Here is a 26,077-nt window from a genome sequence, read left to right as displayed (position 1 = left end):
CTGAAAAAGTTATGGTCCTCCCAGAGCTGACATTGTAGGGGTTTAGCTAGCCATCCAGGAGGATCAGTTACAGGTACATGACAATTTATTTATAACACTGAGCTAGGTGACCACAACATTTCATTGGAAACATTCAGAGAGGGAATATGCCATATTGCAGAGAAAAGCTTCCAGTGATTCTCAAACTGAATTCTGAAAAGCCTGTAGGGGTTCCAAAGGGTGCTTCAGACACCACACTGAGAGTGAACTGGCTATGTCCCTCCCTTGCTCTTAAATCTGTTTTGCGTACTTTTTTTTTTTTTTTTTTTTTTTGAGACGGATTTTTGTTCTTGTTGCCCAGGCTGGAGTGCAATGGCATGATCTCAGCTCACCGCAACCCCTGCCTCCCAGGTTCAAGCGATTCTCCTACCTCAGCCTCCCAAGTAGCTGGGATTACAGGCATGCACCGCCATGCCTGGCTAATTTTTTGTATTTTTAGTAAAGACAGGGTTTCTCCATGTTGGTCAGTCTGGTCTTGAACTCCCGACCTCAGGTGATCCACCGCTTCCGCCTCCTAAAGTGCTGGGATTACAGGCATGGGCCACAGCTCCCGGCCACTTAACTTTTATAAAAGATTTAATTTAAAGGGTTCTACTCTTCGAGAGAGAAGGGGAAAAAGAGGGGAAACAAATCCATGATCTAGTCTGATACTCTCTCATTTTACACATGTGAAAACAAGCATGCATTAAAGTTAAATAATTTACCAAGGTCATATAGTAAGTTTGAAGCATGCCTAGGTAGGAAGCCAACTGTCTCTGCCTGTCTTAAGCTTCATAGCCTTCTTTTCTTTTTTTGAAATTTACACCAAGTCTGCAGAGGAAGCTCCAAAAACAAAGATTTGAATGTCTGTCAGTGGGAAAAGCTAATCAGTGGGATTCAGCAATATATTCACTGAGGAATCTAGAACCTTTTCCTAGCTAGTTTGAGAATGCATATTACCACCTGGCTGGAGCAGAGAGCAGGGCCTTCCCCTGCCTTCTCCTGGCCACTAAATCCCTGCCCAGCGGGCACAGAGCCATAACTGCAACAATGGCTTCTGCTGCACGTTTGTCAAGATTTGAGAAAGGGCTCATTTTGGGAATCCTGAGTGAGAAAATTCCCAGATCAGTTCTGTGCGTCTGCTGTGAATAGAGGCAGGAGAGATATTTCAACCTCACAGGAGCACGACTGTTTCAGACAGAGTATCAGAGAGTTCATAAATATGATGGGTTTTAGAAACTGGAAAGACATCAATTTTGCCTGGAGCATTGGCCAGAAAAAAAAATCGCATTATGTATCTAAAATTCAAAAGGAACGTAACACCAACAACAAAACCTTTTGTCTGCCTTCCAAATGTTAAGTGCTATACACTTCCTCACCAAACTCATCAGAAATGCAAATAAACTGATCTATTCTTTCTCTGGCAACTGACATTTATTTTCACATACTCCCTGATCTATGCAAGTCTCTCAGACACACACAATAAAAATCAGACATTATTTACCAGACATTTAAGGTTTTTCCCTCCAGGCTCCAGTAGCCTGAGAAAATCTCTAAGTTTGCTCTCTCTGCAGACTCACCACCGTCTCCTGCTCTACCCTCCTCTGATGCACAAGAGGAAAACCCATTAAAGGGTGTTGTACAACTCCAGGCATCCTACTCTCTCTAATCCACTTCTCTTATTTCAACAATACCCAAAATATTGCCGCCGGGCTCTCAATGAGGGTCAATTCAAAAGACATCCTGTGGCCACAGCAGTGAGCTAGCTTCCACCTGCAGGGCGGGCCCAGTAATGCTGGTGTCTGAGAAATGACAAGGAAGGGCCATTTACCGTCCCTCTCCATCAGAGAGAGGTAGCAGTGGCAGCTCGTTTGCTGGAATAAAGGGCGCATAACTGGCTACATAAGCTGCTGCCACACTCCTCCTAGCAACTCTTCATGCCATGCATACTATCACAGAGCATAAAATTGCAGAGCCCAGCAATGAGGCCTCCAACCACAGCCTCAGGGATGGCAGCATGGTTCTACCACCTCCCAACCAGATGGCTCCAACCACAACAGAAATGGGTGAGAAGCCTTTAAGATAGATGTATATTGTTTATAGCAGAAACTCTGGATTTTTCCTCTCCTTAGTTCTTCACCAAACATAACTTAATTCCCACTGAATTAAGAGCACCTGAACACAACCTTACCTTCCCTGCTGCTTAACACAGGCTACCAGCCGCTTACCACAGTAACAATCTTCCAGCAAAACAATGCTGGAGTGCGCGCTGTGAGAGTTAGGCTACTCAAATGTTACGCTCCCCGCACCGCCGGCGAGGGGACAAATGACTACTCTGATGGATTCGGTAGCCCAGGGAAATTATCGCTTTCGGAGGGATGGCGGCAGAGCAGGTCGGGCATGCTGCATTTGCCTGAGTTGGACCGCGTGTGAGCGAGCTTACGCTCCCCGCGGGCCAGGCCCCGCTCCCGTGCTTTCCGACAGGTGAAGTTGAGCATCCTTATCAAACCCTCGGGAAGAACAACGATCCCATTCCACGTCAACGTGACTGGAAATCTCAATTTAAGAACTGGATGCACCGGTCGGTCCACCTGGGGCTTGTCCAGCTTTCCATCTTACTTCGCGCCTCTGATGTGTCAGGCTTTTTGCACAGATAGCTCACATATTTAACCCTCAAAACACCGTTTCCTGAAGCGATTCTCAACCAGGAAAACTTGCCCCAAACTGCATGATCTTCTTCCGTGGCTTCTCTTCCGGAATCCCTGCTCTGTCCACCAGGTGCGGCCCCGCCCCGCATCCGCACACACCTTTTCCGCCGCTGCCCTGAGCGCAGCGACAAGGGCCCCCACACCTCCGCGGCCCGCAATGCTCCGGGGCCAAGCCGAGGCAGGGAGGCGCTCCCGCAGCTCCTGACTTTACAACCCGCGCGCGTGTGCACCGAGCCGCGGGCACACCGCAAACACACACACACACACACACACACACACACACACGTGCGCTCCCGCCCTCCGCCCGGCCCGGGCTCTCCGAACTTACCTCCGAGGCGCCCCGGGCGCAGGGCCCGCCCTTCTCTGCGGGTCTCCAGCTGCTGTTCGGCAGTGGTCCGCACGGCCTCCGATGCCGCGCCTCCGGTAGGCTCCAGAGTCAGCTGGTCACTGTCACCCGGCAGCCCGAATTCCGCGCCCAGGGTTGCACCCCGGGGATGGAGCGACTTTCGCCTCCGCCGCCCAAGTCCACGTCTGCGCTCACACGCGCGGCGCCCACCTGGCTGCAGTCGCGGCCAGGGCCAGCGCGCCGCGGCTGAGGCGGGCGCTCGGACTCCTCTGGGGCGGCGCGCACCTGGGACAGTCTCGCATGACGCCCGCGCTCCAGCGGCCCCGGGACGCAGCCTCACCCTCAACCTCTGGCGGTCTCAGCCTCGGTCTTTGTGTCTCGGTCGGCGTCGCCACGTCATGGGCTTGCAGGCTGGGAGCAGCGCGGGCCGGGAACGCGGCTGGGGAGAGCTGGGCTGGGCTTCTCCACCGCCGCCCGCCCGGGGCGCTCAAGCTGGCGGGGCGCACGGGCAGCAACTGCGCGCACCCTGGGGGACCGAGAGGGCGGTCCCGGGGAGGGGCGCGGCGTCGCGCCAAGGGGGTGCCCTGCCAGAGGCTGCGGCGGAGGAAAGTGGGAGTCAGAGCGCCGCCGGAGCCCCGGGAAGGCGGTGTCCGTTCGGTCCCAGGTCGCGGCTGCAGCGCCGAGGGGAAAGCGAGCGGAAGCTGCGCGCTGGAGGGAGCCCAGCACCCGGAGCCACCCGCGGGGTTCGCGTCTCCCCACTCCCCTACGCTGAAGGTGACTGCGGCCCCCAGTGGCAAGCAGGGGCGAAGAGTGTCCTCGGCTCTCCTCTTCCCAGGGAGCACTCGGGGCTTCGGACTCTGCAGTGGTTTGCAAGGCCAGGGCCAAGTGGTCACTTCACTCACTGATTTCTTCTTTTGGCTGGTGTCGGCTTAATTGGGATCCAGATTGGAAAGACTGTCACGTGACCACCCCTCCCTGTTTCTCTCCCCCCACCTCGCGCCCACACACACATACTCACTCATTCACACACCCCCAAACCCCACGAAACTGGGATGGGTTTCCAAAAGTCTTACTGGATACATGGATCAGAAATGGAGGCCTTCCGTGTCACCCTGTGTGCTGGAGTGGAGCCGAAACACAGCAGCAGCCTCTGGTGGCCCCATCTAGACAGATCCTGTCCCTGTGGCTGGGGAAGCTCACGTTAACAGCACTTTGCATCCCCAAGACAAGAACAACACAAACAAAAAGGGTGAGGGAGGGAATCACAGTTTCGGGGCCATGGAATCTCATTTCAAAAGGAAAGCAACACCCCCACCCCCGCCACCCCATCTCCTTCCCTGCCACCGAGTTACCGAACAGAGCTGCTAAGGAGCATACCTCCCCAGGGACAGAGCCCTCTCGGGGGCTGTGGCGGCTTTTCCCTGGCCAGCTTCTCCCTGACATTTGCTACCTGTGATCGGAGCACAGGCCCTGGGGGGACGCAGATCTCAGTCTCAGCCTCCGTCAGCTGTCTGGATGTGGGTGGCAACAACGCTTTAAAAGTGAACTTGCAGCTAGTCCCAAGATTCATTATCTGATTCTATTTTTTGGTGCATGTTCAAATTTTACCTAATAAAAAGTTTTTTAAAAACAAAACAAACAAGCAAACAAAAGTGAACTTGCTAATAAATGGATACTTTACATAACGCCCTATCAGGGTGATACGTGTTGACAACTAGATTTTCCCAGAGCTCCTCTCTGCCCAAGTTTTTAAAATCCATTTGCCTTTATTACCTTATTGTGAGCCAAGTTCAACCCTATTCTAGTAAGGGCAAACGGATTTGAAAATGTAAAGTAGGAGTGAAGTTTGTTTGATTCACTGTTCCTTGCCTAGTGATTTTAAATTTGTAAGTAGTGCTGGCTCTGTCTTTGGGTCCCAATATTGTCTGTGGCAAAAGGGAGCATAAGCTTAAGGAGTAAAGGGGGTCCCCAGGGTAAGAAGCCTGTTTGGTAATAGCTAAAGACTGTTTGGGGGCCTCATTGCCCTTTGAGTTCAGGGGCAGATTATTTGAGACCTGAACAAGTATATATTTCTCCCAAAACCGAGAACAGTTGAATCCACATGAAACAATTAGGACAGGAAGCTGTGTGGGATCTGCCTTTTCTTTTGCTTTGAGTTCTTCTTTCCTGTTTTTTCTCCTATTTCTTCATGAAATACCACCACAGAGACCACATTCTAGAAGGAAAAACCATAGCTTCCTGAAACTCAGATTCAGTAAAAATCTGCTTTTCCCTCCCTTAGTTCAGCTGAGGTCGGCTAGAGGTTTATTTAATTTCTTTCTGAAATAACCCTTTTGGAAAACAACTTTTAAAATTTGAAACAGCATAAAAGGAAAATGCAGATTAGAGCTTTCTGATCCTACAGTTACTCAGTTCCAGCCAGAGTTGGCTAGTGGTGTTTACAGACACAAAGGATTCAAGTGGTTGCCCTTTTCCCCTCCTGGCTACTGATTTCTAAAGCCTGCCCCAGAAGCCCTCATTCAAGCCTTGGGAGGTATTCCTCTCACTTGTGGCCACTCACCCCTCCCCAAGTGGACACAGATACAGTAACACCTCAGCCAGGTGCTCTCTCCTGTGCCCCCCTCTCTGGGAAGAGGCTGGAACTTGGACTCCTTCTCCCGTTGTGCACACACACAGTGGACATCTTTGTGCACACCCCATCTTCCCCACCTGGGGAAAAGTGAAGGTTATTTGTCTGCACTACTCACTGCACCAGAGTGATACTAAATTATATTCACCATTTATCTATGGACCCAAGGCATTCAGTTTGCAGTGGCTGGGGGATGATGCGAATTCATGGCACCACACTCCCAGGATAAGTAGTTTAAAAAAATGTTTTGGTCTGGGCAATAGAAAGAGACTGACGATGAGATGGGAGACTGTGCACCAGATCACGAAGACAAGAATAGAATCAGCATCCAGAAACTATCCAGCCTCCACATTTTCCTCTGTTTCTAGTGGTGTCCCACTCAGATCCGAAATTTCACTTCATAATATCATTGGCAATGGTGTGAAAACCCAATGTGGTGTAAAAGAAACAGCTTTGAATTTGGAATGTGAAGACATGGTTTTAGACATTTGATAAGTGATATAAACCACCTATGTGAACTTGGACAAATCACTTGACCTGGTTTTGGTCCTCTAGCACTTTAAATGGAGGGTTCTACTTAAATTTAATATTTGAACCCAGAAACATGGACGGTTTCCATCTTACAGGATCGGAGGTTGATTATGAAACCTAATAAATTGATGAGGTCCATGTGATCCAGTCTCAGTAAGTGTCCTATTCAATGAAACATAGTCCAGCAGCCAAGAGAAATGTATCATTAATCAAATCCTTCATTTGAACTTCTTAGAGACTAACATCCTCCTCTCTCTCTAAGCCCTTCTTATCTCAGCTGCTTTAAAGCTCCTCTTTCTCCAGTGCCCCCCAAATTCTCTCTAAATACATAACACACATCTTTCTTCATCTCTCCTTTCTTACCTCCTCTCTACTTTTCTGTATTGTATAGAGCTATGCATTTTCTCTCTCCTGTCTTTAGGGGAGGGAAGGGGAAAGGAAAACTGTGGGCAAAATCAGAATTCTCTTTAGTGATAGAGGTAGGAGAGAAGACTGTGACCATTGACACATTAATACTTTTTAATCCATCATAATTAGATCTCCTGTGGTATATTTTAGATGTATTGAACTATTGGAAAAGGGCACTGGACATAGCATCATTATATAAAGATTTTGTCTCCAGCTCACCTACTATCTAGGTAAACTTGAGATAGTTTCTTAACCTCTCTTGAGCTTCAGTTTTATCATCTATAAAAGTGTACTAAGAGATTTCATAGAGTTTTTGGGAAGATGAGATAAATGCAAAGTGGAAGCCTCATAATAGGTATTCAGCAAAAGTTTGTGACTGAAAATGGCAGGCTGAAAGAAAAAACAAAAGGAAGGAAGAAAAGGGAGGGAAGGAGGAAGGAGGGAGGGAGGGGGAAGAAAGGAAGGAAAGAGGGAGGGAAGGAGGGAGGGAGGAAAGGGGAAGAAAGGAAGGAAATAATGAAGGAGGGAGGGAGGGAGAGAGGGAGAGGAGGGAGGGAAGGGGAAGAAAGAAGAAAAGAAGGAGGCAAGGAGGGATGGGGGAGGGAGATGAGGGAGGGAGGAAGGAAGGGAGAGAAGGAAGGAAGAAAGGAAAGAAGGAAGGAGGGAGGGAGAGAGGGAGAAGAAAGGAAGGAAAGAAAGGAGGGAGGGAGAGGAGGGAGGGAGGGGGAATAAGGGAAGAAGAGAGGGAGGGGAGGGAGGGAGGAAGGAAGGAGGGAGAGAAGGAAGGAAGGAATGAAGGAAGGACTTTTATCTTGGCATCTAGGCATAAGCTTGAATGTACCAGTGAACAAGGAATTGGGCACGGGAAAACTGTTTCCTCCTCTGGGCTGAAAGGCTGAGCTGTAATCTCCTTTTGGATCCTGAGAGAAGACGTTGCTTTGCTGGCCGACAAAACGGCAAGCAGTACACATTTTTACAATCATGTCATTGGCATGGGTACCCTGTGATTAGTGCTTAGCAGCTCACTCTCTGATTCTCCTCTGAGCTGCCCAAGAATCCTGTATTTTTATTTCTCCTGGGTACTCCAGGGTTGTCACCTGCCAGGACAGCACTTAATGACTTCACCCTGAACCCAGAGTTTTTTAGATCTCATTCTATTAAGCCTCAGTTGTCCTGTATCTTATATAAGCACTTAAAAGGATATATGTCATGCACAAATAAATCTCAGAGATCATTTAAGATATAATTTTCAGGCAGTAGAACAGTAGCTTCTAACCTCTACTTCACTTTCTAGGGAAAAACTTTTTGATATAATATCTGTTCCCAGAGGAATTCCACGAGTGGCAGGACTTTAGCTACAACAATAGGTTTATGAGACACAAATTTGGAGTGAAGTGGAATATAGAGCCACTCCCCAACTCTTAACACTTTGGTGTGAGTTAAATGGGTAGAGATTGATAGTAGCAGATTGCCAATCATAAAAATGAGATCCAGAAGGAATGGTAAACTTCTGATTTTTTAACTTTTATTTTAGGTTCAGGGGTACATATGCAGGTTTGTTATATAGGTAAACTCGTGTCATGAGGGTTTGTTGTACAGATTATTTTGTCATCCAGGTATTAGGCCTAGTACTCATTATTTTTCCTGATCCTCTACCTCCTCCCATCCTCCACCCTCCAGTAGGCCCCAGCCTCCATTGCTCCCTTCTTCGTGTCCATGAGTTCTCATCATTTAGCTCCCATTTATAAGTGAGAACATGCATTATTTGGTTTTCTGTTCCCACATTAGTTTGCTAAGGATAATGGCCTTCAGCTCCATCCATGTCCCTGCAAAGGACATGATCTTGTTTTTTCATGGCTGCATAGTATTCCATGGTGCATATGTACCACATTTTTTTATCCAGTCTACTATTGATGGGCATTTAGGTTGATTTCATGTCTTTGCTATTGTGAATAGTGCTGCAATGAACATACGTGTGCATGTGTCTTTATGGTAGAACTATTTATTTGCCTTTGGGTCTATACCCAATAATGGATTGCTGGGACAAATGGTAGGAATTATAAACTTCTAAGTGATGCTGTGAATTATAAATGAATCTGAAACTAGAACTGAGTTCTTCTGAACGCAGCCCAGTGCTCACAAAGGGTTACTTCCTAAATTTCCTAAAATACGGCCTGGAATTCAGAGCATCTCTATGCTGTCTAGGAGCTTCCCTGAGTCAGGCTGGAGACTAGGGGCCTCTCTAGACAAAGGTGAGTATAGCAGTACCCATGGTCCCCTTCAGAAGGCTGGTCCCAGGGAGCCAGGCTGAGCATGCTACAGCTTGAGTTAATCCACGCTCCACTGAATTCTACTCTCCTGCTTTGCAAATGGCCTTTCCAAGCAGAGGCTGCTGTGGTGGCCTGTTTGGCAGATGCAGAGGATATCCGTTTTTTGTTTTTTGGCTGCCCAGATTCCAAATTCTCTCCCTATTTCAATGGAAGCTGCCATAGTGAAATTTCAAGAGCCTCTCTTCTCCTGAACCTTGACAGCATGGGCACGGGCAAGTGGCCCGAGCTTGGCCAACCCAATGCTTTTGCCTGAGGCTGTGAATCTGAAGCCAGGGACGATGTGAAAGAATCTGGTGACAGTCTGAAAATCGTCCCACCCCTAGTGGTAGTGGCATCCAGGGTACAATGGTCTGAGTCCAGTAGTGGGAGCAACAGAGCCTAAACAGCCTCTTCCTGTGGCACGACCTTGGCAGTGATTCCAGCCCCCCAACTCCCCCAGTTTCCTTCAGTTCCTGCATGCATATTTGCCGATACTGATTCTCTGGCCCCACCACTGATTCTGTCAGCTCCTGATATCCGTTCAGTAGATTCCTTCACTCTCCAAGCATGCCAGAGTCAGTGTCTGATGTTGGCAACCCAGAGTCCTGACTGGTGCATGAGAGATTGGCTTTCGACTCTTGGAAATGATCATGCCCTGGAAGTCCCAGACAGGACAGCTGCGTTGAGATCCAGCTCCGAGTGTCCAGCCATGATGAAACAGAACTCACCAGGCCACAAGAGCCTCCTGATGCTTCCCTCTCCTCTGCAGGATACAGGGCCTGTTGTACAACACAGGGGCTAAAGTGTGGTGTACTGACCAAGGAGGCAGGAGGCTTGGGTTCCAGGCCTGGCTCTCTCGTGTCTGGCTCTGGTACCTTGGCCAAGGCACTGCAGTCTCTGAACTTCTGTTTCCTCAGCTGTCGAATGAAGAGGCTACACCATATGTTTCCTAGAGACCTTTGCCACTCCGATGCTCAAGGATTCCTGGATGTCTGGGGAAGAGTCCCCAGTCATCCTGGCTGCCAATTTTTACCTCCAAATGAGTGAGGCTTGTTGGTTGAGCTGCCATGAATGAGAGATAAAGGAGGAAACAGTGGAGAGGGGAAAGGAGCTTTGTCCATGGTTTGAGATCCTAATTTCATCATGTGAGGTGAGGGAGGAATGAGACATGCTGTCCTGGTACAGGGGTAAGTGGGGAAATCAATATATTTTGGGCATTACCATTTAACTTACAGTCACCTATTAACTTACAGTGTTCAAATGGGATGACAGTTATATACGTTGTTAAAGAAGAACCACGGGCCTGGCACGGTGGCTCAGGCCTGTAATCCCAGCACCTTGACAGGTGGGCGGATCACCTGAAGTCAGGAGTTCAAAACCAGCTTGGCCAACATGGTGAAACCCCATCTCTAATAAAAATACAAAAATTAGCCGGGCGTGGTGGCTCATGACTATAGTCCCAGCTACTTGGGGGACGGAGGTAGGGGAATAGCTTGAACCTGAGAGGCAGAGGCTGCAGTGAGCCAAGATGGTGCCCCTGCACTCTAACCTGGACGATAGAGTGAGACTCTGTCTCAAAAAAAAAAAAAACACACACACACAAACAAACAAAAGAAGAACCATGACTCCTCCTTTTTGCGACAATAATTGCACACTAATGCTTATATAATTTATAGATGTCACTGTTTTTGCTGAAACATGAGTGTTGAAACTTGCATCCTGGAAAGAAGTATCTAGGCCTTCCTCCTATTTCTTCTCCACAGCACCCAAGCATCCAATAACATCCAAGTGACTTGGAAAGCAAAAGAATGAATTTTTGTGGATTTGGGTCACTGATATATCCCAAGCACTAAAACAGTGCCTGAAATACAGTAGGGGCTCAGTAAATATTTGCCAAGTGAGTTCGATGTTCTTGTAAAAATTACCAAGCGTGAATCTCCTTCATTGTCAAGTCCCCACAACTAAATGCAAGACCCAGCACATAATAGGTGCTCAGCACATGTTTATAGAATCATCTCTGTACTTTCATGCAATTTTATCTGGGCACTTCCCAGCCCAAGCTTAACATTAACCTTGTAATATCCTCATGCTGCAGCAGGGATTTGGTTTATTTGTTATTTTATCATGACTTGACAGATGGGAGAAGAAAGCCACAGTGCTGTGAATGAAATGACTTCACCAGGTCGTTCAGAGAGTGGGAGTTCTCTAATGCTGTTCTAACATTTTCTCCACTAGACTGAACTTCAAAAAGAATTGGATCTCAATTCAGCATACCTAAATAATATTGCCTGAAAAGGAAAGTTCAACGAAAGGAAACTCAATCGAAAAGGGTACTTAAGAAAAATCCATTAATGCTGTGCTTGGATTGCTGGTGCTTCAGGTGCTATTTTGTGATCAGATAAAGCCTGGTCTCTCTATCTGAATGTCTGGTAACTAAGCCTCATTCTGAGAGTCCCATTATTTCCATGGAGTTATCTGGATCACTGAGATAAACAAAAATATTTTTAGGGTCGGCATTGATGGGCATGCCTCCAGGTTTCCGCTGAAATAACCACCTCCTTCGTGATGTCAGGGATGTCAGGTCGGTGGACAGCTTGAATCATCCAAAATTATCTACCAGCTAAGCAGAAGAAAGACAGCTCTGTTAGCACCAGATCACAGGGTGGCATGCATTTTATTCATTCTGTGAAAACACCAGTGCTACCAATATGTCAGGCCCTCTGTTAGCTGCATCTGAATGCGGAGATGTCACCAGAAGCTAACAATTATCTAGAATTTGCTACATGCCAGGTATGTGTTCTGAGACTTATCTTACTTAATCCTTACAAAAATCCTATAAGGCAGGTCATGCCATTATTCCCACTTTACGGATGAAAAACTGAGGCAATGAAAGGTTTAGTTATTTCCCTAAGGTTACAAAGATAAGAAGAGCTGGAGCAGGGATTTCAGCCCAGGCAGCCTGATTCTAGAACCTACGTGTTGAATGTTTATACCATTCTGAGATGAGTGACACATGGTCCCTGCCCTCAAAAGTCTCACTGTCCACTGGGAAAGGCAGATGCCAAGAAAGTCCTTATAACTCAGGGTGACCAGGGAGTGCAGGATGGTGTGGGGACACTGAAGAGGGTGGGCCATAGACGAGCCATAGGAGTGTCGGTTATTGTTAAATAAATTGTTTAATTTATTGTTTTGAATAGGCAATAATACAATGGTATAAAATGTTACAACACTCAAAAGAAACCAGCTAGTTTCCTTGTCCAGAGACAACTGCTTTACCAGTTTCTTATATGTCCCTCCAGAGATAGACTAAGGAAATAAAAGAAGGTCAGCATAGTCTGTTGTATTTTATACAATGCTAACATTCTATACACATTATCTTACATGTTAATTTGTTTCACCATCAACGTAATATTTTAGAGATTACTCTAACAGTATTTATAAGGCTGCCTTATTATTTTTTAATTAAGCTTTTTATTTTGAGATACATGTAGAGTCACATGCAGTTATCTTATGTTTTATGGTTGCATAATACTCCATTGTAGAGATAACCATAATTTATTTAATGAGTCTCTATAAGGGAATATATAGGTCATTTTAAAAGTTTTGCTGTTATAAATGTCAATACAATTAACAGACTTGAACATATTATTTCACACATTTGCAAGGAAATGCCTGCAGGATAAATCCTTAAAAGTGGAACTGCTAAATCAAAGGGCATATGAAATTTTAATTTGTCAATATTGAAATTTTACCTTCCCTTGAGGTTACACCAATATACACTCTCCTCCAACTGAGACTTCAGTTCTGCAATGGTTTTATTTCCTCTTGTTCTGCCTGCCCATGTTTTACCTTCTTCTGCCGTCTGGCCAAACTTCCCTCACCTTCTCTCTTATCTGCCCTTTAAGCTTTAGTTATATACAAGTGGCAGCTTCATTACACTTTTTGAACTGTGGCACCTACTTGGCACAATTTTGTGGCAACATTTTTCCAGTGAATGTTCTTCATTTGCCATTTGTTTTTTCTTTTCCATTCCTCTCTTTCTGATCTTGTTATTCATTTCTGAGTGATATTGTCTCTGCATATCTGAAACCCTTTTTTTTTTTTTGGAGACAGAGTTTCACTCTCGTTGCCCAGGCTAGAGTGCAGTGGCTTAATCTTGACTCGCTGCAACCTCCACCTCCCGGGTTCAAGTGATTCTCCTGCCTCAACCTCCCTATAGCTGGGATTACAGGTGCCCACCACCATGCCTAATTTTTTGTATTTTTAGTAGAGACGGGATTTCACCATGTTGGCCAGGTTGGTCTCGAACTCCTGACTCAGGTGATCCACCTACCTCGGCCTCCCAAAGTGCTGGGATTACAGGCATGAGCCACCGCGCCTGGCCTGCATATCTGAAGCCTTTAACTCAGAAGGGATGTTTTACAGTGGTGCCTCCTGACTGTGAACAAATAAGAACTTACTCCTTGAGAAAAGTTATTCACTGAAGGTTTGGGGATGAGGGCTGGGGCCTCACTGGAGGTTGGCAGACCCCCTCTCTGTTCACAAGGTCATATGAGGTGAGACGTTGGGGATTGGGGCTGTTTCAGCATTCACTTAGTTCCTTTCCTTTGCAGAGGCCAGCTCCTGCCGGCTGCTCATAGTGCAGTCTCTCTCCTTACCCCGCCTTGACAACAGGCTGCTGACTGCATATACGATGTGTCTCCATCCACTCAAACTCCTACTATTTCTCTCCACGTCAAACTAGCTTCAGGCAAGTTCCCACCACCAGGTGACCCACCCTTTTCCCTTTCCTCTAAACAAGGCATTTCCGGGTTTTGGCCTGAGGATATGTTGCCTTCCCTGGAGAAGTGCTCGCTTTGCCTGGGATTTGTACAGGCAGGTTGGGCAGGTGTCCCCTCTGGTGTCTTCCTTTACCCCTAGCATTCATATGGCTTTCACTGCCTTTGGAAGCCCCTCCCTCATTCACTTACTCCATATTTCATCAAAGATGGATTCCGAACTGCTTTTGCCCCTTTGGAGACCATTTCTAAGAGTAGGGGGAGATGGCATGACCTCTTCATCCCTTTACCCTAGAACTTCATTCAAACCCAAGAGGTGTTCAACTGGAGCTTGACTGCTATGTCTAGAGAGATCTACTGCCCACCTCAGGGACACCTTCCTGCTGTGGCTGAAGGGAGAGAGACAGGTTTCAGGTAGGTGCAGTGGCAAAGATGCAGGAGGAGCAAAAACCTCCTGGACCTGGAGGGAGAAGACCTGAGATCAAGTCCTTCCTTTGCTGCTCACTCTGGATAGATCTTCAGGCAGGTCACTGTGCCCTCCATAAGGAGGTCACTGTCATCATCCTAGGCTGGTGCTGACCCACAAACTGCTACCTGCCCACAATAGCAGAAATTCACAAATCAGGGTAAGTATTCAGAAACTTTCATAGCACTTTGACAGAGTAATTTTATGTATGTTGAATTTAATAATAAACAATGCTGGCTTATATTTTTGTGTGTCTATTTTGTTACTGTAATTTTTTTACTGCATTACTTTTTTCCAATATTTTATTCAAGTTTTATTTTAACTGATGTTATTTACAGCATTTGAAGAGGAGGATTTAATTCCACACAAAATGGAAGACCCTAAAGTGTACCTATTAAACTGCTAAAAGATAAACTGAGGGATGAGAATACAACAGAAGTCCAATTTAGATTCTGAGTATCGTCACCATGTGATTACAATCATACAGACTCTTTCAAGCTTAGAGCTGGAGCTCCTGGAAGCTATTTCATACTCTAGTGCAAGAGCAAAAAACCACAACATGAAACGAATTAAGTCCTGAATTACTGGCTTCGTTACATCCACCATTTCCACCCCAAAATGACCCCAAAGAAACAGTGACCACACCCTGTAGGCCTTTTGGTGTAAAAGAGGTGATGAACTGGGGCTAGAACAGGTCATGAAGATTTGTCTATAAAAGTCCTTTTCAGGTGAGTTTGTACACCACCATCGAGCAATTAGCCTCTTATCAATTAGGGTTAGGAAACCAAGTTTCAATTCTCAGGAAGTCACAATTTCATTCATTTACTCAATATGAATTTACAAAGTGCCCACATATTACCAGCTTCCACTTGCAGTCATTTCTAGATAAAAAAGAAACCTGGTATCTCTAGAGGGACCATCAAGTTTCCCCCAAGCCTACAGCTGAATTACTTTTGCAATAATTTGTAATTCCTGTAATTATTTTTCCAAAAATTTATTTTTATTTTACTGTATAAAAGTATTGATTTGGGTAAATTGGACATTTTTAAAAATACTGGTATTTCACATCAGTTAGTTTGAGAATCACTGCTCGATAAAATACCCACATTGCCTAATGATGTAGGCAAATTACCTGAGTCCTTATTAAAAATGTGTATATTAAGTTCTCCCTGTAGAATGATAATCTAATGGATATAACATTCAAGCATCAAAAGTTTTCTTTTTCCCTCCCTCAGCATCTTACAGATTTTTCCTCATTGTCTTCTTCCACCTAGTGTTACTGAGACAAATTTGATTTTCATTCATACATAATAGTCTATCTTTATTCTCTGGAATTTTAAAGAAATTTCTTTGTCTTTGCTGTTTTAAAATTTCACTACAATTTGTTCAGGTGTTGTTTGTTGGTTTGTTTTTTAATTCACCCTAGTTGGTAAACAGTAGGCCTGTTCAATCTTTTCTATGGTTGTAGACAATTAAGCTTTTTTTCTCAGATCTTGTATTCTTCTCACCGCCATTCTTTCTATTCTCTTCTTCTAAAATTGTTATTAAGTAGATTTGGGGGCCTTTGGATTCATCCTGCATGTCTCCGAACATTCCCTTTATGCTATGTATTTTTTCTCTCTCTTAAACCATGATTTGAGAGAATGCCTCAGTTCAGTCATATACTTTATTAATTTACTCTTTGATTCTAGTCATTCTATTCAGCTCGTTTATCGAACATTTTATTTTAGCATTCATGTTTTCATTTCCAAGATCTTCTTAGTTATAAAATATCTTTCTTCTGTCCTAACTATGTGCTGTTTGGGGGAGGGAGAGAGGACATGAAGCTGTTGCACATAGACAGCAAAGTCCCCTCTTCATAAAGGGTTACATGTTACCAGCTTCCACTTGCAGTCATTTCTAGATAGAAAAAGAAACCTGGTATCTCTAGAGGGCATGCTGGGGGACACCCATGCAGCTGGCCAGTGGACAGTCACAGGCAGCAACTGCAAAGTCCAAGCCCATTCAGGTCCCACTTGAAGTCTGGCACCATCTGACACTGGTGGTGGTCCACTTCAGTTTAAATATCAGTGGAGGCTATCTTGAGTCATGAGGCTTCTGAGAGTTCCAGGACACCAGAAACTATTCCAGGGCTCCCCTGATTAGTTAGTTCCCACCTTATCAGCTCAGTCTGAGAATAATCCCGGGGCAGGAAATACTCTGCCTCCCAGCTTCCCCGCTATCCCTTTTCCTGCGAGGTCTTGCCCTCTCACCATGCCACCGCTCCCCATCCCCACAATAGCTAAGAAGGGTAGCCTATGGCCGAGGCATGAACCAACACCCATCACATTATATCTGAAGTCCCAGGAGGGTCGATGTGTTCCTTTAGAATTAAACTCTTCCTTTGTTTGGATGAATTGACTCATTTACATGGGGTTTGCTCTCTGCAAATGTTTGCTGGCTTTAATTGCAGGCTCGTTTTCTTAGCCAAGACTCAGTTAGTGGATCTCCTGCTGGGCTGGGAGAAGATGAAGGAATCACCCCCGCAGAATGCACTGTGCTCATGGAGTGAGGCCAGCTGGCTGGGCTCCTAGGGCAGCTGTCCATCTGGGCATTAGTGTCCCCTTTTCTCCCAGGGCCCTGCCTGTCCTTTCCAGTCCAAGCATCTATACCCACTCTTCCGGCTGGAGGAAAACAGCATTCCTGCTGCTAATCTCGGGCTCCCTCCTGCCCCCAGCTTTTGCCACCTTTTGACAAAGAGCATCCTCAGTGTTATCCCCATTTCTCTGTCCCAAATTGTTCACCTATGGTGTCCCCAGCTGTCCTTCCCTCTGCTATCTTAGGGCTTTCCTTGGTGGCTTTCTGCTGTCATCTTTCAAGGACCCATCACAGATTCAACACTGAGAGTACCCAATGTGGTTTCCAAGGGTGAATAGCTTACAAAACATTATTTTATATCATTTCTATGGAGTTTGTGGATAGGCAGAGTGGGTGCAGGGGACTGCGAAACCATGCTAATGCCACTAAATCAATCTTCACAGCGGTGTTTTTAAAAGACAGTTTACACCTAAACATATTACTTAAATAACTTCTATTTTTAGCTCTTAATAGCTTTGCTCTGTGACTTTGAACAAACACTTCACCTCTCTGATTTCATTTTTTAACCTATAAATGGAAGATCTGGGCAAGATGATCTTTACATTTCTCTCTAGTCTGCAATTCCACATTTCTGCCTTAAATGCAGCTGTGTGTGATCAAAGCAGTGGGGCTTTCTACTCTGATTCCCATAAACAACTGACAGCCTTCCCACCCTTTATCTCCAAGGAGAATCACATGATTAATTCTACCTTTTCCCAGTCCTTGCATTTGCACTCCGCATTACAGTAAAACCTCATTAACTTGGATGACACTCATTTAGAATGTATGATAATTCCGTAACTGGACCAAAGTTTATCTTCGCTTAGTAAAATCATGGCTTCATGGAAAGTGCAGATAAACAGTGTCAACAGCACGGCCAAGCCCGTGTTCAAAATCCTTAAGAAGCAGCTATTTTTCAAGTCTCTGCAAGCATTTCCAACATGTGCTTTTGTATCTACCAGGAACCAACTTTTAATCCACAGCATTAAACCAAATAGCCTGATGGTCAGGCCTCTTGATGGCTCTAAGCCTGGCTGCTTTCCCTTTGGCCCTGCTGTGTGTGTTTGCTCCATACTTTTAAAGATGGAAGAGTGAAGAGCCCACACTGCAGAGGGGATCAAACAGTAAAACAGAGAAACTCTGGTCCTGCAGCAGCAAACAGATGATTTCTAACCACAGCTGCTGCAGCCTCATAAAAAGGATGCAGGGAAGCTGATGGAAGACACAGGAGATGGCCAGGGAGGAGATCTCCAATTAATGAAGGAGGAAGCCCTTTCAGGTAGCATTTACCACACAAAGTCAGACACTAACAAGCCATTTCAGCAGGAAGACCTGCAGCTTTGGAGGAGAAGCCCGTCTTCGGGATCCACATATTTTACAAGTGCCATAGATGATTTCTAAGCCCACCGCTAGTGGAGAAATACTGTGCTGATTAGAAAGGATTATTAACCTTGGTTAATAAGACTCATCCTGCAGTGATGCCTGGGACTATCTGCAATTTAATAGACAGATGCTTACGTTAACAGCTTCCTAAACTGTGTATTCTACATTCTTGTGATTGTTAAGGAGACGTAATTGAACTATGTGAACCTGGCAATATTTGCAACTCAAATCCCTATGTCTGAGTGGGCAGAAAAGATGAAAGCAGCCTCCTGCCAAGAAGTGAACTTGGACAGAGTACCTGCTTGTGTTGGAGCCTGCTGGCCCTCTCTGTGGGTGGACAAAGCCAGGTGAGCTCACGGTACCTGTGTTGCACATGTGACGCCTGGCAGCTGTCTGCCTAAAAGAAAACTTCACAAATCCCTGGGAAGGTAGATTTTCCAGAGCCCTGAGGAAAGGGCTCATTGTCAGCTGGTGTCAAGACCTCCCCTGTGTCCAGATGGATGTAGTGAGGATGCTGAGAGGAGGGGCAGGGGTCACATCGGACACTAATGGCCTCTTTTACCATACGATGATTGGGAATCAATGGTCCTAGAGACTGGGTATTCTTGCAGGCTAAGAAGGTAGAACCACGGTGTTCCTCAGCCAGCCACCATGATCTCGGCCTGCCTCGCTGACTGCTGTGAATTTGTGGCACTCAGACTCAGGGGTCGATTGTTAGATTTAGTCTCACTTTTCCCGTTTGCTATTCTAACGCCCTTCAATATCTCAGATTATTTGCATAATGAGTTTCCCCCTCAGCCCTATATTTGCCTTGAAGAGCTCAAACTCCGCAAGATGTTTGAAGATCTCTACACTACCATGAAGCTGAAGAAAATGGCCCCATCAGACTGGATTGCCATTATTACTGAAGTGGTTCTGTCCTGGTAAGATGAGACTTATGACCCCTGGAAAGAGATCACATTGCTGGCAAGCTAGGAATTTCTCATAATGGGCAGTGGATCCTGGCTGGTTTGGCCAAGAAATCTGTTCGATCACAAACAAGCCCCTCCTTTCCAGATGTGCCAGGCAAGAAATTTCCATACCAGCTGCCAATTCAGGGCTGAACTGATAACTTTAAGACTGATTTATAAAAAGGCAGAATAGGAAGCCAAGAGAGACATTTTCTGAAAGCTGTCCATAGTGGTGTCTGTGGCAGCTTTGGCTATGATAGAAACAAGTTTCCAGTGTTAAGAAAAGAATTTTGAAAAGTATGCTATATTCACTAAGATGATGTGTTCCTCGACCACTAAAATGAAATTAATATCTGAAAGAGAAACAAATTTAAGATATGCTATGTGAACAAAAACTTCAAAGGAATCATATACTGTGTATTACCATTGCAACAAAGAAAATATCTACCTTGGCATATGAACAAGAATTGGAAGGTATGGAGCAGAAGGGAAAGTAATAGTTGATGATTTTTTCTATAATATTTTAAAAGTATTGCCTTACTAAACACACACAAATAAGTTTTCCTGCCACACCATGGGAATTTTGTTTGTTAAACCCCTGAGCTATCTCCAGGTCTCTATGTTCTCAGCATACAGGCCTGTAATTAAAATTTCTGTTTCATGCTTCTTGACCTTTTCTGGGAGTGCTGCTTTTGTTATGGCTTTGACACACTCAGACGTGAGCCCCTAGAGTGATGTAGAGGGAAAGATCCAGCCAGCCCTAAGGAACCTGGCCTGAATGCACCCTCTGTAAGTTGCCTCTGTTCACAATCCAATCAAGTTAGAGCCCTCACCCACATTCATCACATAATTTCCCAAAACTAGGTCCACAGTGCAAAGGTTTTACCACAGCTACTACCGATTTTGGTCTGCAACTTCAAAAGAATTCAGCCACCCTTGGCAGAAAAATAATAATATCCTCCTGATATCAGATTAACAGATATGATCAAGAAATTGCAAATAAGATTAAAAGGCCCAAGTTGGGTAATCTGTAGCTCCTTCCTGCTTTGGAGGATATTGAGAAGCACATTTATTGACTTATTAGAAATGACACACGGTCTCATCCAGCCACTGACCTGTGGCTCCCTGTGGCCGACATTGTTAATGCAGGACCCCTCAGCCCTGGAGTCACGACCTTCCCAGTAGGTGTCTATCAATCTCTGGGTGTGCCTGTCCCTATTCCAGACTAACAGCAACTCTTGGTTCCCCATGAGCACCCTGTGCTTTCCCACTCTGTCCTACTTGGCAGGGCCCCTTACCCTGGAGGCCTGTAGGGCTTTCCCCCATGTGAAACTTATCCTGACACCTCACTGGGTTTCCCACATCTGCATGAGGAACCCAACATAGCATCACTGTTTATTCCTTATCTTGACATGGGTAACCTCAAAGATTCAACCTATGGTCGCTGAACACAGGCCCATTGTTAAAATTTGTGACTTTCTTTTCTTAACCTTGCTGGAAAGCTCTGCATTTTATCACAGATTAGACATGCTCAAGATCGAAACCCCTCGAGGACCTAAGGGTGCTGGTTTGTACCCGTCTTGGAGTGCTCACTGCATTATGCCTTGAGCTATAATTATCTGCATGCTCCAGGTTAATTCCCCCATCCCACCCCAATTTGATTGAGTCTTACTCATCTCTGAACCCAAGTGCCCCTCTAGGCACATTACAAGCACACAATACGTTCTCAATAATTATTTATGAAATTCAGGTGACTGTTCCAAGGAGGTCACCTACATCTCCAACCATGCTAAAACTGCCTTCTTTTTAGCTATACCATCCTCACTCTTATCTCCATACCTCAACCTCCCTGTCCATCCATTCAAACCATATTTAATCATCAAAACTCAGCTCCAGCTACACTTCCACCTTAGCATCTCCCCCGGTTTGCCTCTTACCTACAGCTTTCTGTCCTCTTCATAGTTTCAACCGTGACTACATCACATATCTTGACACATCACTACTTTTCTGTACTTGTGGTTTACTCATTCATTTGTTCCACAAAAATCATTGAGCATTTTTTGTGTGCCATGTTCATGGGAATAGAAAGATTGAAAACATGCATGTAAGTAGAAGATTGCTTGGTAGGAGGAATTCAGTGCACAGGGATCTTAACCTATATATTAGGGCTCTTTGCGTGCACTCACAGAATCTGAAACTGGCTAGCTTGAATTGAAAGAGAAGTTATAGGAAAGATGTAGTGTTGCTTCCAGGAAAGAAAGAAAGGCAGGAAACCCCAGCATAGCACATAACAAATATCTGACAGCAACAAATGCAGGGATCCCCACATTTTCAGTCCCTTTGCTTCTTTCCATATCATTAACATTCAGGGAATGGGTGTATCAATAGCCTAGTGTGCCCTATTTCACAACTAGACAAAGGCAAGATCTAATTAAATACATACCCCACCTCCCCCTAGACAGTATCCCATAGAAGAGAAGTAAAAGCTGGCTGCCATTTTCAGTAGAAGGTGGAATAGGTGCTAGACAGCCATAAACAATTAATATCCATCATAGTGCACAGTGATATGTTCAAATATTTAATAGCATAAAGTTAAAACTGTCTGATGTATCCAGTTCTATAACCAAATCAGACCTGCCACTTAGCACAGTCATGACGAGGTTGGTATGAAGGCATCCTTACCCCTAGATAGTGCTGGGATACACACTGTCCAACCAGGACTCACAGATAATTCTTTATCCTAACTAGATTGTAAAGCTCCTGCTTGAACAAGAGCTATGTAAAGTTTATTCCCATGCTCATTCCTGTATCCTCCCAGTACCTAGCACATGATCTATGTTCAAATGAACACACCTTCAGCACTACTAAATTGGGACAAGGCCAAGGTTTCTTACCTGGATGGCAATTTCCCCTCTTCAAACCTCACCATGTGTGTATTTTAAGAAGGTGATTATTTCAATCAAGAACTTCACTGAAGGAGTCAATACAGCCTCTTTGATCAAAGCTTCTTGTTGTTTCCATGGAGGAGCAACCCCTCTGTTGGGTTCTGCAGAGCATCTGGCATGTGTCACACTCCTTGATGAGCCAATAATTGGGTGGATCACAGAGCTCTACATACAGCTGTCTGTGTTGCAAACGATTGACCTGCCAGTGCTTTGAAGGGAGCTTGGGTCCACAGCTACAGTCCTTCTCTGAATCCCTTTTTTAAAAATCTTTTAAGTTTAGGGGTACATGTGCGGGTTCAGAACCCTGGCTGGAGAGCTAGTGCGGTCATTTGGAGAAAGAAGGTACTCTAGTTTTTTGTGTTTTCAGAGTTCTTGCTCTGGGTCTTTCTCATGTTTGCAGACTGATGTTCCTTCAGTCTTTGAAGTTGCTGTCCTTGGGATGGTTTTTTTTTTCTCTTGTATCCTATTTGATGACCTTGAGGGTTTTCTTGTGTTATAAGATGAGTTCAAATGACTGGCTTCATTTCTGGAAAATTTCAGGGAGCCAAAGCTAGGCTTCCAACTCCTAGACTGCATACCCTAACCCTAGTGGATTGGTATCAGGCCCAACTTTGTTCTCTGGCTCCTCAAGGTTAGGAACCCACCGTGTTGGGTGCAGCCAAGGTGCTCCCTGACTGCTGGTCACAACACTCCAATGGGTGGTGCCAGCCAAAGCATTTTGTAGGGCAGTGGCACTGGAATCTGTCCTCATTCACATGTGCCAGTGGTAGTGGCAGTGGCAGTGCAGCCGGGTGCATGCTCATTGGCTATGGCAGGGTGCTAGGGGGTGCCCAGGTGCCAGCCTCCATGTGGGCATTGGCAGCAGCAGTGGAGGCAGCATGACATGGCAAGGTGGGCCCCTCACCCCCAATGGCAACTTCGCATGCTGTCCCGCTGGTAGTGGTGTTAGCATGGGAGCGGGAGACTGGTAGGTGCTGGTCTGCGTGCACCCTCTGTCTGAATTTTTGCAGGCAAGGGTGGCTGCTCAGGGTGTGGTAAGGTCCACTGTTCTCCCTGCCTAGTTTCACTCCAGCAGCAGTGTTAGTGCAGGGGCAAGGCACTGGTGAAGGTGAGGCTGGTGGACTCTGTGCCTGCCAAGGATTTGACTGCAATGATGGCATGGTGTGGGGAGGAGGAGGCTGAGTTCACTTATGCCAGCAGCAGTGGCAGGGCAGGGCACATGCACACATGCCCACTGGCAGGGCAGAGAAGGCAAGATCTGCCTGCTCACATGTGCACCAGCAGTGATTGCGGGGGATGGCCATGGGCCCAGCGGAAACTGCAGTAGAGGAAGGAAGTGGCTGGGCTGGTGCATGTCCATAGGGGCTGCTGTGCTGGAGCTTTCTGCTTTGGGTAGCCCTGGGGGCCCGCATCACAGCTCCTGCACTGGCAAACATGGTGTGGTTTGCCAGCACAGGAGCTGTGATGCGGGCCCCCAGGGCTACCCAAGGCTGCACTGCAAGCAGGCACGGCCAGTCTGGGGCTCCAGGAGACACCAGAAAACCAAGGGGTGCTCAGGTTATTGAACTGGCCTCATCTGACAGGCAAGACCACCCTGAAGAATTTAGTTTCAACAGTCCCCCTAGGGTTAAAGTCTGCCATGGGAGCAAGTCGAGCCTAGAGGGATGCCTGTCCCTGGCTATGCTTTATTGCAAATGCTCCCACACCAAACCCTCTGGGCTCCACCCAGGCTGAAGTGCTGCCCCTACCACTTCTCCAAGCAACTCTCCCTGCCAGCTCAAGTGTCTGTGGTGGTCAAGGAGTCTCCTCCTGCCGGGATTCCAGAGGCCTGTGGTGAGAGCAGGTTGTTCCTTGCCAGTTTAACTCACCTGTTCCCCTGGAGTCACTGGGGGCCAGGAGCTAGTCCCAGTGCATGGTAGCTCCGTGCAGCAGCTTCCTCCCACTTCAGCGTAGCTTCTGTGTCTTCCCTCCGTCCACTCTCAGTGCCTCCCCGCTGAAGATCTGTTAGGAGGGTGCCAGTCGTCCCAGTCCCTCAGTGGCAGGTGTTCCGCCTGGCTGCATAGTCGACCATCTTGTCCAGCTCCTTCCAGTAAGCTCCTCTGAATCTCTTCATTGTTCAAAAACATAAAAAGATTTAAAGGATGAAATGTGGAACCATGAACTGCCCAGGATAAAGCCCTCCATTTGCATTCTCTAGTTCTGTTGATTGCCTAGCCCCTTTGTGGAAGAATTTACCTTTATTGCTGGCTCTAATTATCCTCCCCTAGCCAGAATGTTTACACATTCACCTGCCAGAAATGGGGAGCTCTTGGGAACCACAAGATAAATTGAACAGGCTCTAGTTCCTGTTTTTCCCCTGGATGCCTGTGTGACCCCGGGTGAGTTACCTAATATCTCTGCAACTATTTCTTCCCGCATACCTTAAGTGATTAAATAAAACGATCAGTTCTGGAATTCTGAAAATTTCTTTGCTATTGCGAATTATGAGCAACCAGCATGTTTCTTGTTCTCAGGTTACAAATCAGTAAGACAAATATAAAGAGAATGCTTTGACATCGGGGTCAAAAGACACATAAAACACTATCGTATAGATGTGACATTCCTGTCAATATATTTTCATTAAAAAGGCAGGACATGTTTCTGGAAATGTATTGTGATAGACTTGGGAAATTATAATTTAGATTGAAGCACTTGCAAATCATTGCTTCTGAGAGGTTGCTGCCAACTTTCATAATTTTATTTTTCCTTTATCCTGGGCTGTTATTCATATAAATGCATCTACGAGAATGTATATATATATATACACACACATATATACACATATATATATTTCACATGTATCTTATATTTTTTCCACAATTTAAAGCTTAAACACCTATGGGAAATCTTCAAGGAATATTTTGTAGGTCCCCAATAGCAGTCATTTCCTGTTAAATTAAGCTGGTGATGGAATTTACTGTATTACCTAAACCAATTTTCATCCAGTTGCAGTGAACATCCTGTCTGGCATGCTGGCTGCCTTTGTGATAGTTGTGCTCTTTTGCTGGCCACATCACAGCTGCCCCTCCAAGTGCTCTCCCCAATTAGGAAGATGCAATTAGATGACAGCCTCACCCTCTCCTACACTGTCAGTAATAAGGAACGGATGCTTCATTCCGATGGGAAAAATTGGGTCTTTTCACAATTATTAATATCCTGAATTAGAAAGGGTTGCTTTGTCATTTTACCTAGTTTTCTATGAATCTATAATATTTAATGTCTTGTTTATTTAACCATGAGGCTGATAAAGAAAGGGAACACTATAAACCATTCTAAGCATATAGAATTATGGGCTATGTTTCTGGAAGGAAATATATAAACCTCCCAGGCCTATGAGCTTATTTTTCATTTTAAACAATTATTTACTTAATGAATAGGTGGTATATGTGTGCGGCGTAAAATTCATCGGGTATGAAAGGAGCATAGGGTGTAGTGAAAATTACCAATCCAATCTAGTATACCTCTTATCTAAACTCAGCACAAAATTTCCTAAAATGGATCTTCGGGTATTAGTTTACCCCTCTACAGGGGCAACTAAGGTTACCAATTTCTTATGTATCCTCTAGCTTATTTTACAGTTCAGGAAAATTGGGCTCAGAACAGAAAAATGATTAATCTACAGTCACATGGCAAGTTGTTTGCTGCAGCCAAACTAGAACATTGGCCTCTTCACTATTAACAAAATTTCACCCATAATACATAGCTGTCATCCAGCACCAGGCAAACCAAAGTCATTCTTTTCTTACAATGCGAACCAAAACTTTCTAATAAAAGCAGAAGGCTGAGGAAAACATTCAGACAAAGTGCTTTTATTTGGTTGAATGCTCAATAAAGAACACAGAATGTTCTTTTTAAAAGAGATGTATAAGAAATCTATTCCAACGACCTTATTTTACACATGAGGAAATTAAGACTCACACTGGGAAACAATTGTCCAGCAAATTAATGTTA

At 45.4% G+C, this 26,077-nt stretch overlaps 2 protein-coding genes across 4 annotated transcripts in view; both read right to left on the bottom strand.

Annotated features, from left to right (window-relative positions):
* MINAR1 (membrane integral NOTCH2 associated receptor 1) overlaps window positions 1-22,139 on the bottom strand; it is a 58,227-nt gene extending 36,088 nt beyond the window's left edge. For 2 of the 3 annotated variants that reach the window (XR_010131053.1, XM_055363942.2), the window contains exon 1: window positions 22,037-22,139. The gene's annotated coding sequence lies outside the window, so the exon portion shown is untranslated. Of the gene's footprint in view, window positions 1-3,054; window positions 3,612-22,036 lie in introns of those variants that run through there. The other variant, XM_004056625.5, reaches the window with a different exon arrangement.
* Window positions 22,140-23,571: 1,432 nt separating this feature from the next.
* TMED3 (transmembrane p24 trafficking protein 3) overlaps window positions 23,572-26,077 on the bottom strand; it is a 102,636-nt gene continuing 100,130 nt past the window's right edge. Inside the window, exon 4 of the mRNA XM_063698757.1 lies at window positions 23,572-24,194. Coding sequence (XP_063554827.1) covers window positions 24,120-24,194 — 75 coding nt within the window. The 3' untranslated portion in view covers window positions 23,572-24,119. The remainder of the gene's footprint in view (window positions 24,195-26,077) is intronic.

Source organism: Gorilla gorilla, chromosome 16, assembly GCF_029281585.2.
Source record: "Gorilla gorilla gorilla isolate KB3781 chromosome 16, NHGRI_mGorGor1-v2.1_pri, whole genome shotgun sequence".
Lineage (NCBI taxonomy): Eukaryota > Metazoa > Chordata > Mammalia > Primates > Hominidae > Gorilla > Gorilla gorilla.
The sequence above is the reverse complement of the archived record's forward strand: the minus strand, read 5'-3'. Positions and strand labels throughout refer to the sequence as shown.